Consider the following 17,069-nt stretch of genomic DNA (forward strand, 5'->3'; position numbering starts at 1 on the left):
CAATAATAGAGGAGACATGCTGGGTGAAGTAAAATTCAATGTCCCGGACTCTGAAAGCACTCCTAAATAAATTAAGCAGCAGCACCTTCCCAACAAATCACAAACTCCAGTACCTTCTTGCCCTCCATTCCTGCAGCCTGTGGCTCACCGGTCTTTCAACTAAGAAAGGACAAACCACCTAGGACTGAAAGACTCTGGGGTATTAAACAGGATTAGCAGCTATATTGGGAATTAAGTCTCTCACCCTATTACTCTTCTGAATACACTCTGAGAGCCACTTCATCAAGTAGGACCAAGGCATGGAAAAAAGAAAGTTACAGAAGAACAACTGCTTGATATTTGTGTTTAAATCTTAGCTGACAAGATGCTTCATTGGGGGAAGCATGTATGGACCAGAAATTTAAGCAGCAAGAAAAGTTTTCTTGTTGGAAAAGAGAAAATTTAAAAGCTGGTGCTACCTTAACTGCCAGAAGCACTCTTGGCTCTGTGTACCCTCCTGAGACACAATGGATGAGTCATCCGGGTCTCCAACTTCACCTGCTCTGCCCTGCCTAAACAGGAGCCTTGAGAATCAAAGTGGCATTTTGCCTTGGTAACTGGACACTACTTTTCTCAGAGACACATCATGTGATCGAAGTATATTTATTGACATGCAAAGATGCTCATAAGATACTTTTGAGTGAATAAAGCTAATTATAAGACATCATGGGGGTGGCGCGGTGGTTAAGAATCCACCTGCCAATGCAGGGGACACGGGTTCAATCCCTGGTTCTGGAAGATCCCACACGCAGTGGAGCAACTAAGCCCACACACCGCAACTACTGAGCCTGTGTGCTATAACTACTGAAGCCAGCGCTCCTAGAGCCCATGCTCCGCAACAAGAGAAGCCACCACAACGAGAAGACTGCGCACCGCAAAGAGTAGCCCCCACTAGCCACAACCAGAAAAAGCCCGCATGCAGCAATGAAGACCCAACGCAGCCAAAAATTAAAACAAATAATAATAAAATTAAAAATAAACTTAAAAGAAAAGAAAAAAAAAACACAGCATGGGGAATTCCTTGGCAGTCCAGTGTTAGGACTTGGAGCTTTCACTGTTGTGGGCCTGGGCCTGGATTCAATCCCTGGTCGGGGAACTAAGATCCCCCAAGTCGCGGCCAAATATTAAAAAAAAAAAAAAAAAAAAAAAGACAGCATGATCCCATTTTATAATACACATATATGTTTCTAAATATAAACATAGAAAAGTAGTCCAGAAGAAAAGACATCAGGATGTTAACAGGTTGACACGGGCATTTGTATTTTCTTCTTCTTTTTCTTTTTAGGATAAATGTGCTTTCATTGTGTAATAAAAATGAATACAAAAATAAAATTATGCATCGTCTTCATATCACAAGGAAAAGGTTCTATGGAATATCAAATAATTTTGATGTTACTTGTAAACAGCTTGAAAGCTGTCATCTCTACTTTACTTGTGATGACCTGGAAGAGACGGATTTGTGTGACAGAGTACCAGCAATGTCCCAAACAAGGACCTGGGTGGAGGACATCCCTTAGCGGGGCATCTTAACAGAGGCGTGAATGTGCTCTTTTATTAAAAGGAGTTCTTAAGGATACAAGTTCAAAAGTGCTGGGGTGGGGACAAGTAGGGGAGGGGTAGCACTGTAAGGTCTGACAGCATTAAAGGCCCCAGAACTTGCCATCACTCCTGGCAGCACCACCCAGGTCATGCCAGCTTTCCAGGCCTTTAGAGCTTGAGGCAAGCAAAGATGGGGCAGAAGCTGTGGCTACAGTCTTTCTGGGGAAGAAAGAGAAGGAAGAAGGCACAGAACAAAAGCTAGAGCTGAAAGCAGACCGGGCAACACAATGAAAAGGGTACTGGACTGAGATAGCCTGGGTTATCATTGGATAGTGGATTATGGGGCCACTTACATTTTCTTCTCTTTTTTTATCTGTATTTTCTTTTTAATTAATTTTTAATTGAAGTATAGTTGATTCACAATATTGTGCTAGTTTCAGGTGTACAGCCAAGTGATTCAGTGATTTTTTTTTCGACTATATTCCATTATAGGTTATTACAAGACACTGAATGTAATTCCCTGTGTTATACAGGAAACCCCTGTTACTTATCTATTTTATGTATAGTATCTGTATTTCCTACAATGAACATGCATTACTTATATAATCCAGCTCCATCCAGCCAAATGACCCTGGGCAAGTTTCTTAATTTCTGGAAACTTCCATACAGGGCTACTGTAGAGAATAAATGAGATTATATTAAAGCACATAATGTAGTATTTGACCAGTAGTGGTGACTATTATTAAATGAGTGGCCCTCCCCACTCCCCAGCCATACCTCACAACGGTGATCAACCGCAGTAGCCAGTCATCTCTCAAATCCTGAACTTGGGTTACCGTCACTTACTGTTCTTTCTACTCTCTCTACAGTGTCTACTGTTTCAGAGTAGGGCTGGGGTGGGGGGCGGGGGGCTACAAAATAAGGTGAAATTTTAGTCGATGTCATTTCTGTCAGGGTTTTAACTTTTTCCCAAGTATTTTCCTAGATTAAGGCAGTGGGAAGTCAAGGAGGGTACAAGTTTTCAAGGGCCCCATTGGTTGCTGGAATACCACATCCTCCTTTTCAAGGTGACATCCAGCATGCTGCTCATCCTACCCAGCAAGGCTGAGAATCTCTGCAGACATTGCCTCTGGACCATAACCGGCTGCCTAAATCCGGATCAGACACACTTAGGAGATGCAACGCAGTGTCCTTTCTGCAGGAGCATTCAACTTGGAAAGGGCCTTAGGTAAGTCCCTTCCTCTCTTTGGGTCTGTTATTCCACCCACAAAATGAAGAGGCTGGATCAAATGAGCTTTAACGTTGAAATCTTGGCAGGGGAATCTTCATCTTAAAAGCAGGAGGATACTTGGTAGGATACAGCAGTGGGGCTAGAAACACGGAATACCTGGATGTACAGACTCCAAGGAAAGGAATAAATTCCTACGCTAAGAGCTTCTCAGAAAAGTGGTAGCCAGTCATTATGGAGATGAATGCCCAAACAGCACAGATTTCAAGTGGCACATCCCATGCTTAAAAGGAACCTGAAAATATAACTGATGGTCGTATTAATGGTCTGTGTTTCTGTGTCCTAGATGCAAGTGGAAGAGGAAGAGAAAAGGAGGGCTGAATTTCTGGGAATCCAAGCTATCATGTAACCTGATCCTAGTATTTGCTAAAGGAACAAATTTACCCACTTGCTCCTGAATGTTTCTCTACCTTGCTTTCCATGAATATTCTTTCACCTGGAGTATTCAGGTGAGTACTCTTTCACCTGGAGAGTCACCTCTGTAAATTTATATGTACATTTCTCCCTATTTTTCAGGAGACAAATTAGGTCTCTTACAAGTCTGGTGGATCTTAAAAGCAACTGTCTGTCATTAATGGAAAAACTGGTAAGATTTGAATAAAGTCTGTGGTTTAGCTGATAGCATTGTACCGATGTTAATTTCTCAGGTTTTATAAATGTAGCACAGTTATAGAAGATGTTAACATTAGGGGAGGCTAGGTGGAGGTGCACGGGAGCTCTCTGTACTATCTTAATAACTCTACTGTAAATCCAAAATTATTTTAAAATTAAAAATTTGTTAAAAAAAAGAACCATCCTTCAACTTTGTCTTCTTCCAGCTATTGCTGTCTCCCACATTTCACAGTTAAGGGTCTTGAAAGCACAGTCTTGTGTAATTGCTATTTCCACTTGACTACTTTCCATTCCCTCTAATTCTACTACCAAAACACTTCTGAAGTAGCACCAATCAGGATCACCAATTACTTCTTTACATTTTTCATTTCATTATCTTTTTTTTTTTTTGCGGTACGTGGGCCTCTCACTGCTGTGGCCTCTCCCGCTGTGGTGCACAGGCTCCGGACGCACAGGCTCAGCGGCCATGGCCCACGGGCCCAGCTGCTCCGCGGCATGTGGGATCCTCCTGGACCGGGGCACGAATCCATGTCCCCTGCATCGGCAGGCGGACTCTCAACCACTGCGTCACCGGGGAAGCCCCCATTATCTTATTTTTAACTTATTACTTTTCTCAATTACAAAAGTAATTTAAAAAACTCATTGGGAGGGGGAGGGCTTCCCCAGTGGCACAGTGGTTAAGAATCCGCCTGCCAATGCAGGGCACATGGGTTTGAGCCCTGGTCCAGGAAGATCCCACATGCGGCAGAGCAACTAAGCCTGTGCGCCACAACTACTGAGCCTGCGCTCTAGAGCCCGCGAGCCACAACTACTGAGCCAGCATGCTGCAACTACTGAAGCCCGTGTGCCTAGAGCCCATGCTCTGCAACAAAAGGAGCCACCACAATGAGAAGCCTGCGCACCGCAACAAAGAGTAGCCCGCACTTGCCGCAACTAGAGAAAGCCCGCACGCAGCAACGAAGACCCAACGCAGCCAAAAATAAAATAAATTAATTAAAAAAACCCAAAATTTATTGGGGGGGAAGTCATAGTCAATATAAGAATGTATATTTGCCTTGAATATATGCTTTAATTTTCCCTATTTGACTCCCCATTCCTCCCAGACAAGATATCCACTGCCAACAGTTTGGTGCACATGCTCTCAATTTTTTCCTTATTTTTATACACTATCTGTAATGTTTTTCTACAAAATAATACTATAGTTACTATTCTGCACCTTGCTTTAATAATTAATGTGCTTTTAAGACCTTTCCACGTTACACAAAATCTTAACCACATAGTATAATATCATATATAACATATACGAGGACTTCCCTGGTGGCACAGTGGTTGAGTCCACCTGCCAATGCAGGGGACACGGGTTCGAGCCCTGGTCCGGGAAGATCCTACATGCCGTTGGAGCAACTAAGCCCGTGTGCCACAAGTACTGAACTTGTGCTCTACAGCCTGCTAGCCGCAACTACTGAGCCCGCATGCTGCAACTACTGAGCCCGCACGGCTAGAGCCCATGCTCTGCAACAAGAGAAGCCACTGCAATGAGAAGCCTGCGCGCCACAACAAAGAGTAGCCCCCGCTCACCGCAACTAGAGAAAGCCCGTGCACAGCAACAAAGACCCAACACAGCCAAAACTAAAATAATCAATTAAAAAAAATTATATATGATATATTAGTATGATGGATGTAGGTACCATAATTTACTACTACCCCACTGATGGATATTTGCATTATTTCAAATGTTTAAGTATTACAAAGAATCCTGTAATAAATATCCTTTTACTTTTATTTTGTTTCACTAGTGAGTTTCTCTCAATGATCAGTCCTAGAAGTAGAATTGCAGGATCAATGCGTACTAAACATATTTAATATTTTAATAGGCATTGCCTAATTGACTTTTCACTAACAGTGGATGAGAATATTCCTCACATGCCGAATATTATCGATCAAAAAAATCTGCCAACTGTTTAGGTTACAATTTATATCTCACAGTTGCTTTATATTTGATTATTAGTGAGGCTAAGCATTTTTTGTATATTTATTGTTTCTTCTTTGATTACCTGTTCACACCCTTTTAACTGCCAATTGCAAGGGGCACTTCTGTTTTATTTTATTTGATCTCTCTATAGCATCTGGTGTTACTGACCACTCCCCCCTTTAACAAAATTCCTTCCTTCCATGGTTTCTGTGACATCCCTTTTTCCTAGATTTCTTCCCATTTCTCTGGCCACTCTTCAGTTGTTGTTTTTTTTCATAGGTTTCTCTTCCTCAGTCCCTCCCTGGGGCTGGGTGGCATCTCTCAAGGTTCTGCCTTAGGTTATCTTCTTTACCCACTTTATGTATTTTTCTATAGATGATGTCCTCCTGGTTTCACCCACCGGCTGTCTGTTGATGATTCATGCCCTATTAACTCTAGTCAGAAATCTCTCCTTACCTCTCAGTTCTACCTGGAAATCCTATAGACATCTTAAATTCATCCTTGTCTAAAGCTGAAGTCTCGCCTCTCCTCCGTTCACTCCTCACTCTTTAATCTGTTTCTTTTCCTGAATTCTCCATCTTGGTGAATGGGACAATTATCTTTTCAGCTGTCCAATGTGCCTGTTCTCTTATGCCTCCATGCTGTGCACGTGCTGCTTCCTCTGCCACTCCTTTTGCCCCCTTTGCTTAGCTAATTCCTAGTCATCCTTCAGGCTCAGTCAGGCACTACTTCTTCTGGGAAGTCTTCCTTGACATGTCATAGTCCAGGTTATGAGTTCCTCCTAAATTCTCCCCCAGCACCTTGAATATTTCTTTAATATGGTACTTATAACACTGGGATTATAAATTCTACTTCCCAAACTCTAAGCAGTTCCTTGAAGGCAGGGACCACATCTTATTCCTCTTTGTGCCTTCAGCACCTGGCACATAAAAGATGCTCCATAAATGTTCATCCATACTTGTGGTATCGACTTTTGTCACCCTACTGTCTTGAACCTAGTCCAATCAGGCCTTTATCCCATCACTCTCAAATAGTACAAAGTGACCAGTGACCTTCATATTAACAAATCTGATGGTCAGTTCTCAGCCTATCTGTGTGTTTGACTCTGTTGATAACATGTCTTTTAGAAACACTTTCTTCACTGGACATCTGGCACCCCGTTCTCTTATTTCCACTGCTATCTCACCAGCTGCTCCCTCTCAGTCTCCTTTGCTGGTTCCTCCTTCTATCTCCAACCTTTAAACAACAAGGTGCCCCTGAGCTCCGTACTCAGACCTCTTTTCTAGCTGTACTCACTCCCCAGGTGATCTCATGCATCTCTTATCTTTACAGACCACTGATACTTTGATACACACACATCTCATCTCCAGCCTGGATCTCTTCCAATTCCAGATTTGTACATCCAGGTTCCTATTTGACTTCTCCACTTGGATGTCTTCATAAAGAATTTTACATTTAACATGTCCAAAACTGAGCTTCTAATAAATATTTCCCCTTCTCTAAACCTGCTTTTACTGTCATCTTCCCCATCTCAATGGCATGTTTCCTGGTGTTTGGGCCAAAAGCATTGTTGCCATTCTTTTTCTCTACCTTCACTATAAATCCTGCCACTTCTCATCACCTATACAGCTACTATTCCAGTCCGATCCATTATCATCTTTTGCCTAAATCACTGCAATTGTCTCGTAATTTGTCTTCATGCTTCTGCCATTGCTCCTCTAGTCTCTTCCTCCTCTTTTTAAAAATTTGAGTTAGATCACATTACTCCTTTGCACACAAACCCTCCAAAGGCCCCCATTCGATCAGAGTTAAGGTCCAGGTCCTCACAATGGCCCTACGTGACATTTCCTTTCCTATTCCTCAAATACACTTAGAATGTTCTTGCCTTGAGGCATTTGCATGTGCTCTTATCTTCTGTCTGAATTATTTTTCTCCCTAGCTCATGTCCTCAGACCTCTGCTCAAATCTCTCCTTGACCACTATACTCATCCTCCTTACCTGCTTCATGTTGTTTCATACCTGACACATCTTTATTGTCTGCCTCTCCCACCAGAATATAAACTCCATGGTGGCAGAGATGTAGTCTGTATTAGTGCCTAAAGCAGTGCTTGGCATATAGTGGGTGCTCTATGAATACTTGCTAATTGAATAAGTGAAAGGAAAAAAAGAAGGAAGAAAAGAGAAAGGGGAAAAATAACACGCAAGAGAGAGAAGGAGGAAAGAAAAGAAAACAGCAGCTGAGTGAAATGATGGTAAGTTTTCTTACAGTGCACCAGAGGGGATCCATTCTCGAATTACAGGAAAATTAAGTCAAAGACCCGTCAGCATTGCCTCCTTAGAGAAAACAAAGTGACAGGGGCATGTTATGTTCTAATTTAAATAGGTTAGGTACTGAAAGCTGCCAGGAGGATGTTTTTGTAATGCCAGCCAAATTAAAGAATTCTTGCCCAAATATGTGAGGTTTTTTTCCCTCGTACCATTAAATCAAGTAAGATCTCAAAAGAAAAACACTATCCAGCCCAGCTGGAAGTTAGCCAGCGGGAGAGTACAAATGGGTATGAGCTCAGAGCTGGTTCTGAGGTTTTCACCTTTGGTGGATCCTGCAGCTAAGAAACTTGCTAACTAGACTGGGTCAAGAGGTTTGATTTAAACAAAGAACCCAGGGGGAATGACAACAGCTGCACAGCTGCTACCACTTAAATGCAGAGAAACATTCTGGTTGTTTGATTTGGAAGAAAGGAAACAGCCTGGGAAGCCCTGTAGCCTAATTTGAGCAGAAGCAGTAAGCCATTTTATAACCACAAGCAAAGTACTTGGCTTTCTATCCTTAACTCAGGAAAGAAAAAGTGGCTCAAAAGGAGAACCTCAGGGAAAAAATAAGATTCTCTGCACCTGAGCCAAGTTCTCCTGAGCAAATGATTCACCAGTCAGACCAGCTGGCTCACATGCCCGGCTCAGCTGACTCGGAGCCCACGCCCCGCAGAGGCTGCAGGTGGCTGAGCCACGTGGGCTCTGCCTGTGAAGTTCCACATGTCCGGGGCCTTCCGAATACTTACACTTCTCCTCTTTTCCATGTTTGCTTCTTCAGCTGCCTTCTGGTACCTTCAGAGAAGAGGGGGAAAAAAAGAGAATGTCCTCAAATTAAATTTATATTTTTACTCTTCCAAACTTTAAGAAAACCACTTCTGCACACCGATCTCTGCCAGGGATTATCTTTAATCAACTCTATCAGAAGGAGCAGAGAATCAGAGCAGCCCTCACTTCCTGCACTGTTGCAGTCATCTGCTCTAAGAGAAAGATCCAAGACAACGAGGTCAAATGCTGGTAAACAACTGGATAGAACAGAGAGCCTGGGGCTTTTTTCTGTTTTTTAATATTTATTTATTTGGCTGCACTGGGTCTTAGTTGTGGCCTGCAAGATCTTTAGTTGTGGCATGCAGGATCTAGTTCCCTGACCAGGGATCGAACCCGGGCCCCCTGCATTGGCAGCGCAGAATCTTAACTACTGGACCATCAGGGAAGTCCCAAGCCTGGGGTTTTGAAGTCCCAGTTTCCTCACTTATTCACTGTGATCTCGGGCAAGTCAACCTCTCTAAGCCTCAGTTTCCTTATCTAGAAAATGATGTACTATAAAGCTGGGAAGATTAAACAAGATCACATGCATAAAAATGCTTTGGAATTAGTCAAAGGATATAGCATTGCATTAGTCCTAGGTTGCACATTTCCCCCTCATTCATGACTCTGAAATCTTACATTCCTGTCGGCCAAATGATCAAGAGGTAGTCACACTGCCCGTATGTGTGTGAACTTAGTCTATGCTGTTGGTACTGTTGATTTTGCTCAGTTAAATGTATTTGATGATATTATACATGTTTTAAATGCCACTTAAATGTCCTTAGAGAGATTACACTACGATTTGCCATTTAAAGAAAAATTGTTTTACTTTTTATAACTTAGGCGTAAGAGTGATATGTGAGAAAAGTTTCTGTGCTAAGCAAGCATTGGTCCTTTTAATTAGCAGTATGTTTTCCTTAGTGGTGCATAAAATAATGGCCCAGCCTACAGTCAGTGGCATCTTAGAGTTGATAAACAGGCTTATATAATTTTATTATTTTAATTTTATTATTACTTTCATCATTTTATTTTATAATTTTTATTACTTGCTCAGAAGATCCCTGAGAAACAACTGAAGTCCCAGGGCTTTTCAGGGGGGATCAGGTTTTCTCCATTTGAAGACAAAGAAAGCTTGGGAGATCCAGGTTACAGTGAATCTCCAAACCACTAAGAACCATCTTAACCTGGCTTCCTCAGAGCCTCTGAGTCAAGCACTGAAGGCAGCACCATCACGTGGAGAATCCCCACCGCGTGCCTTCCTTGGGCCTGCGTGCCTGGAACTCACCAACCCAACCCTAGAAAAGGGCACATTCAACGGGCCATTTGTTCCTGCCTTAAGATAGAATTTCAGAACTCACAAGGCATTTGGGCAAGGAAAAGGAGATGAGACAAAAAGGTAAAGAGCAGTATGGGAAAGGGCCCATTCCTCTACCGAAACCAACGTTCAACTCATAAATACCTTCACAAGCTCAGAACTTCCTTACTGTGTGTGTTAAACAGAACAACCTCATCCAAAATGGAAGCCAGAGGAAAGTCCTAGATCTGGCACCATTGCTTACCTGCTATGTAACCTGGGTTATATCACTTCATTTACTTGGGCCTCGGTGACGAGATTCAGTGAATCTGAGAGGATTTCTAAGGTCTCTTCCAGTCTTATTATTGTTTAAATTTTAACAGTAATCAGATATCAGTGTCTCATTCACCAAGCTGGGTAATACTCTGAAACTGAGCAGAACTTTCTTATAGGGTAGGGTGAAAGGACTTCCAAAATTTTCTGGGATTTCATTGACCATAGGTTATGGAAGAAAATGGGATTAGAACTGCTATAAATCAAATGACAAGCTAGAAAGATATTTGAAACTTACATTACAGACAAAAGGCTGATTTCCCTAAAATACAAAGAACTCTTACAAATCAATAAGAAACTGATAAACAACTTAATAGAAAAATGGGCATGACCATAAACATACAGTTCACAGAAAATATCAAATGACTCTTAAACAAAAAATAAGAACATTCAGCCTCAAAATAAAAATTCAAACAACACTAAGAACATTTTTTTATCCATCAAGTAGAAAAAGCTTTAAAAAAAAAAAAGCTAACATACTGAGGGTAAATTAATAAAACCTCTATGGAAGGCATTTTGTCAATTTACAAGAATTACAAAATTACAAAAGCAAGAATGTTACGATTCGCCAATTTTATCTTATAGGTATACTCACACAAGAAAAAGTGACTTTTACATTAGATTATTTGTCATAGCATTAAATGTGATAGCAAATGACTGAAAACAACCTGAATGTCCATTAACAGAGGACTGGTAAATAAATTATAATGCATTCATGCAATGGAATACTATGCAACTATATAAAGAACAAAAGCACAGTGGTAATGGTTGCACAACAATGTGAATGTACTTAATGCCACTGAAATGTATACTTAAAAATGGTTAAAATGGTATATTTTATATGTTAATATAAAAGGTAATATGTTATGTACATATTACCAAAAAGGTAATATGTTATGTACATATTACCAAAATTAATAAAACAACCCAGTGTGATACTGGCATAAAGACAAACATGTAGATCAATGGAATAGAATAGAGAGCCCATAAATAAACCCTCACATATATGGTCAAAGGATTTCAACAAGGATGCCAAGACCATCTAATGGGGAAAAGACAGTCTTTTCAATAAATGATGTTGGAAAAACTAGATATCCGCATGCAAAACAAAGACCTAAGTATAAAAGTTAAAACTATAAAACTCTTAGAAGAAAACAAGGGCAAAGCCTTATGACATTGAATTTGGCAATGATTTCTTGAAATGACACCAAAAGCACAGGCAACAAAAGAAAAAATAGATAAACTGGACTTCAGCAAAATCTGTGAACCAAAGGACACCATCAACAGAGTGAAAAGGCAACCCATGCAATGGCAGAAAATAGTTACAAATCATATATCCGATAAGGGATTAACATCCAAAATATATAACATTTTTAAAAAATAACAAATATTGCTCGAGAAATATGTTCTAGGGAATTCTCTGGTGGTCCAGTGGTTAGGACTTGGCCCTTTCATTGCCAGTGGGCCCGGGTTCAATCTCTGGTTGGGGAACTAAGATCCCACAAGCCATGCCACGAGGCCAAAAAAAAAAAAGAAATATGTTCTAAGCACTAGAGAAAAAGTAGTGAAAGAAATAACCAAAAGAGACATAGTTCCTGCTCTCAGGCAGCTTACAGCTTAAATATTAAACACATACATGCACACAGATGCACACACACAAATATATACACATAGACATACATACACACACATATATATACTATAAATCCTTCAAAGAAAAAGGAGTATTATTATTATTATTAATTTTTTTTTTTTTTTTGCGGTACGCGGGCCTCTCACTGTTGTGGCCTCTCCCATTGCGGAGCACAGACTCCGGACGCGCAGGCTCAGCGGCCATGGCTCACAGGCCCAGCCGCTCCGCGGCATGTGGGATCTCCCCGGACTGGGGCACGAACCCATGTCTCCTGCATCGGCAGGCGGACTCTCAACCACTGCGCCACCCGGGAAGCCCAGGACAGAGTATTATTAAACAACCTAACAAAGGAACCAAATTGAGAAGGTGGTGGGTGGGGTGTGTATATGTGCGTGCGTGCGTGTGTGCTTGCGTGTGTGTGTGTGTGTGTGTGTGTGTGAAGGAAAGTCTTGCTGAGGAAGTGACCTTTAGGCTGAGATCTGAAGTTTGATCAGAAGGAGTCAGCCAAGCAAAACGAAGCAAGAAAAGCATTCCAGGCACAGAAGAAGAGCACACACAGAGTCCCCAAGGCAAGACAGTGTCTCATGTGTATAAGATATACAAAGAACTCCAATGTTGCTGAAGCACTCTGAGATAAAGGCAGAGGTCAGGAGATGATGCTGGGAGGCAAGGGCTTTGCAGGCTATGCTAAGGATTTTGAATGTAATCTTAGGTACAATGAATGGTCACTGACCCAAGCCATGTTTTTAAAAGAGCAGTGGATGCTGTGTGGAGAATGGACTGGAGGGGGCTGAGAATGGAGGCAGCAATAGTGAGAGAAGATGCTGGCTTGGTCCAGGGTGGTGGCACTAGAGATAAAATGAATAGGTTTGAGGTATATTTCAGAATCAACAGGATTGGTAATGAGGAAGACGAAGTCAAGAATGACTCCCAGGGGGCTTCCCTGGTGGCGCAGTGGTTGAGAGTCCACCTGCCGATGCAGGGGACACGGGTTCGTGCCCTGGTCTGGGAAGATCCCACATGACGCGGAGCGGCTGGGCCCGTGATCCATAGCTGCTGAGCCTGCGCATCCGGAGCCTGTGCTCCGCAACGGGAGAGGCCACAACAGTGAGAGGTCCGGGAACCACACCCCCCCAAAAAAAAAGAATGACTCCCAGGTTTCCGGCAGATGAGTCAATGGAAGGAGGAAAAAAGTTGGGGATGGGGAAGACGAAGAGTTCAGTGTTAGCCGTGTTAACTAAAGCATCCACTTGGTGGTGGCAGTGATTAGACACATGTGTCTAGAGCTCGAAAGAGAGATCTGAACTAACAATATAAATTTAGGACTTGTCTGTCCACAGATGATACTAAAGCCGTGAAAGTATATGATATCATCTATGAAGAGTGCGTAGTGCAAGAAAAGGCCCAGAACTCAGTCCTGGAGACTCTAACATTTAGCAGTCAGAACCTGAAGAAGAGGCGATAACAGAGAATGAGAAGGAACAGATGGAGGTAACAGGAAAACCAAGAGACTCCCAGAGAAGCCAAGAGAAGAAAAAATGTGGGAAGAAGTGGTAAGGGGTCATCTAAGACAAAGGCTAACAAATATCTCCTTGATTTAGCAACATAGAAGTCTTTGGTAACCCTGGCAGTCCTCTTCCATTATAAATATAATTTATTAACCCATAGTCCTTTTAATGGGCATTTGGATTATTTCCAGTTATCCATCATTACAAATAGTGCTTTGGTGAATGGCCCTGTACATATATTTTTTTCCCCACTTGTACTACTGTATCTGTCTAAGCGTCCCTAAAAATGGAAATGCAGAAACACAGTGGATTACAGCTAGAAAGAAACTTAGAACTGGCCTTGAACTTATGTTTCCACACCCCTTGGGTAATCATCTACAGTATATTACAGCAATAATACAATATATGAGAGCTGGAGCCAATCAGCAGACAGGTTTATTCTTAGCCAATTGTTCTCCAAGGCAAGGAGAACAATTTACACTGTGATTAGTTGGATAAATAAGCTCAGAGGTTCCCTTCCCTTTACTGTCTTAACAGAAACGTATATTTAAAGAAAGATCAAAATAGTTTCCATCTTTAGTCCTACCCTTTTAGCACTGAGGCATCTGTAAGATACAGGTGTATACACCGATGGTTGTCTTGAATTGTTTTGAAACTCCCACTCAAATATCACCACCCTTTATTTGTAATGAAGTACTTGCTAAATAGTAGATACACACCACTACTAGTGGTGTGGAAAGGTTCCACACCACTGCTTTCTTCCAAGTTAGGTCCTTGGTACTTTTACATTTTGACTCTCAGAATGCTAAGAGATGCTGAGGGTACAGTACTTCCGAATTAAGTGTTAGATCAGGATTCAGGCCTTAGACTTTCCTCAAAGACGCTCGGAGCAACTAGCATTATTCTGACAAAAAATGTGAAGGTCACTGGATAGGGGGAGAAGTGAAGGCATTTTAAAGATACAAATCTGAGGAAAAAAATATTTGCCATGAGATTTCTATAATTAAAATCGTATCCCTCTTCCCTTCCCAGATTTTCTTGTCCTCCAGTCTCCTCTTCACACACAATTTAATCTTGCAACTGCTCCTTAATGCTCAGCTGTGAGGCAGGCAGCTGATGGAGGATACTAAAATTATCTGGGGAGTAATAACAGTGTCTCAACATTTTCTAAGACCAGAAAACAGAGTTCCTGAGCCATGACTCTTGCTTGTATGCCTTCAAACAGAGCAAAGGTCTCACTGAGCCAAAAGAGGAAAAAAGAAACTCCCAAGTTTTAGGAAATGTATTTTCTTCTAGAATAATTTCACCACCAAAATGTTACAGAGAAGCAAAGAAGTTAACCAGGGAGATCTGAGGGTCAAATTTTTTCTTAATGAAGGAAGAATGGTCACAGAAAGCTAAATATAAACCCTGTTCTTTCTTGGGACTGTGGAATGGGTAAAGTTATAACAAGAGTGGGAGAAGCAGTGACAGGAGGGCAGGCACGGTGGTGGAGGGATTAAGTGTCCTGGATTAAGCTCTGCCACTATCTTGGGATGTGATCTTTAGTCGTAATTGCTGGACCACAAGTTCCTTATTTGTCAGAGGAATGGGACAAAGGTTAGCAGTAGTTCTTTTTTGTCGGAGAATCCTCTTTTCAAATGATAACTTAGAACCTCACATATAAAAGGGATCAAAGCAGGACCGCTGGGGTGGAAGGTCACAGGCTCTTCCCGTCTTCCCAGAACTGGCCCCTGAGGTTCCTCTGAAGAACTCAATTAAGACAGTTTGAAAACCAGTGGGCTAGATTCCCTTCAACTCCAAAAATACATGAGTCAAAGAGGAACCTTCTGCAAAGAAACCGAATTCTACCGAAAGAGTCAAATTTTAATCAAGCAAAGGATTATACTAGGCTGCAGTCACTTGTGAGGGAAACCAAAGCTAGCTGTTCAAGCTGACTGTTCAAGAGCATCCTCCTTACTCAAACTTAATGCTTTATATAGTATAGAGGTTTAGTAAAAGAAATGAGTCTGGAGTTATAAAGCACTCAGAAGACACAAGCTGGGATGCTAGAAAAATCACTCTTATGTATACATCCATGTAAAACATTATCAACAGTTAGAAAGTAAAGCCCAGCTAATCTTACAAACAGCAGAGCCAGATTAAGCTTCCTCCCAAACCTCCCAAGGTTTCCTACAGTCTCTTAACTAGGCTTGTATAGGATTTATTAATTCCAAACCCCATAATAGAGATCATTACAAAATAAGAGAAAATCAGGTCTGTTGTGTTAGAAGTAAAAATTAATGTATGTTTTGTGGAAAACAGTCCTGAAATCTGCTTTGGGAACCTACAGTGTGTGAATCCTCAAAGCCTTAAGCAGTGTCGGCAATATGTCTCCACCAAGTACGAAACCTGGAGAAGGAATCCAGGCTGATTCTCTGGTTTTCACTGTCTTAAGTGCACATCATGTCCTGTCCCATTTCTGTGTCTTACCTCCTATCACTCCCCTTCCTCCGCAATGTCACCACCATCGTCCCGGCCTACCAAATAAAATTCTATTCATCCTTCAAAACCAGTTCATTAGTAGGACCTATGCATCAGAAGAAAAATACTAGACAGAAAAAAATCAAAATATTAACTTGGGCAGGTTACTCTCTACCCCTCAGTGTTCTCAACTATAAAACAGGGATAATATCCCTTCCTCACATGTTTTTTTTTGTTTTATTTTGTTCTGTTTTGTTGGCCATACCATGCAGCATGCGGGATCTTAGTTCCCCAACCAGGGATTGAACCCGAGGCTCCTGCGGTGGAAGTGTGGAGTCTTAACCACTGGACCACCAGGGAAGTCCCTCCCTCATATAGTTTTTATTAGGATTAGAAATAGTATCGATTTCCATCAAGAGTCTAGTGTAGTACCTGGCATATTGATTCTGATTAATGGCTTCAGGATTTACAGTTTTGCATAACTGCCATTTGCCTTTATAACCTTTGTGGAGAAAAGACAGTCACCCTACTATTCTATGAGAAGGTGGCCTCTTAAGGTCCCTTTGCACCTTCTCTCTGCAAGATTAAGAAGCCCCTAAAATGAGCAGCTTTTTCCAACTTCCTCTCATCAGTGCTACTACAGGACCCAAATCCTCTATCTTGAGAATTGGCTGGAATGGACAATGACAGAATAAAACAGTGGGATGGGAACTGAGGAAGGGGAGAGAGTTTCACTGAGATGACTGACCGAGTTAGGCAGGGAAGGAAGTGAAGCCAGGAAGGGGACTGACATCCATGGCCTGGGTGTCCCGGTTTGGCCAAAGAGCAGGGTGAGTGGGAATAAGAAAGTGGAACAAGTAGAAAAGGAGGCTCTAATCAGAGAGTAGGTTTTCCAGATGCACATTTCAGAGATGGATTCTGGGTGATGAAAAGGTTGGGACTAGATGCAGGGGCATGGGAGACAATGTGCAGGTTGAAGAAGTAGGGTAGATCAAGAAATGACAAGTCCATGGGAATTCCCTGGGGGTCCAGTGATTAGGACTCAGTGCTTTTACTGCCAGGGCCTGAGTTCAGTTCCTGGTCGGGAAACTAAGACCCCGCAAGCCATGTGGCATGGCCAATAAATAAATAAATAAGAAATGATGAGTCCAAAGTATCAGACAGGTCATTTATGTAGGCCAGTGATTCTACACTGGGGGCACTACTGGCCGGGATATTTGGAAATGTGTGAGAAACTTATTGGGGTTTCTCCCCCACTTTTTTTTGGTTGCCAC

The 17,069-nt window shown here is 41.9% G+C and overlaps 1 protein-coding gene and 1 non-coding gene across 9 annotated transcripts in view; both read right to left on the reverse strand.

Annotated features, from left to right (window-relative positions):
* Window positions 1-17,069, reverse strand: part of LIMA1 (LIM domain and actin binding 1) — an 82,926-nt gene that overhangs the window by 33,799 nt on the left and 32,058 nt on the right. For all 8 annotated transcript variants that reach the window (XM_022572190.2, XM_022572187.2, XM_089920695.1 and 5 more), the window contains one exon: window positions 8,507-8,552. In XM_022572190.2, coding sequence (XP_022427898.1) covers window positions 8,507-8,552 — 46 coding nt within the window. The remainder of the gene's footprint in view (window positions 1-8,506; window positions 8,553-17,069) is intronic.
* TRNAG-GCC (transfer RNA glycine (anticodon GCC)) lies at window positions 8,898-8,970 on the reverse strand. The gene has a single exon. It is a non-coding gene; the product is annotated as a tRNA-Gly (tRNA).

The sequence above is a fragment of the Delphinapterus leucas genome, chromosome 11, assembly GCF_059928025.1.
Source record: "Delphinapterus leucas isolate spDelLeu-1000000601 "Yukka" chromosome 11, BTC_Dleu_Yukka2, whole genome shotgun sequence".
NCBI classification, from domain to species: Eukaryota; Metazoa; Chordata; class Mammalia; order Artiodactyla; family Monodontidae; genus Delphinapterus; species Delphinapterus leucas.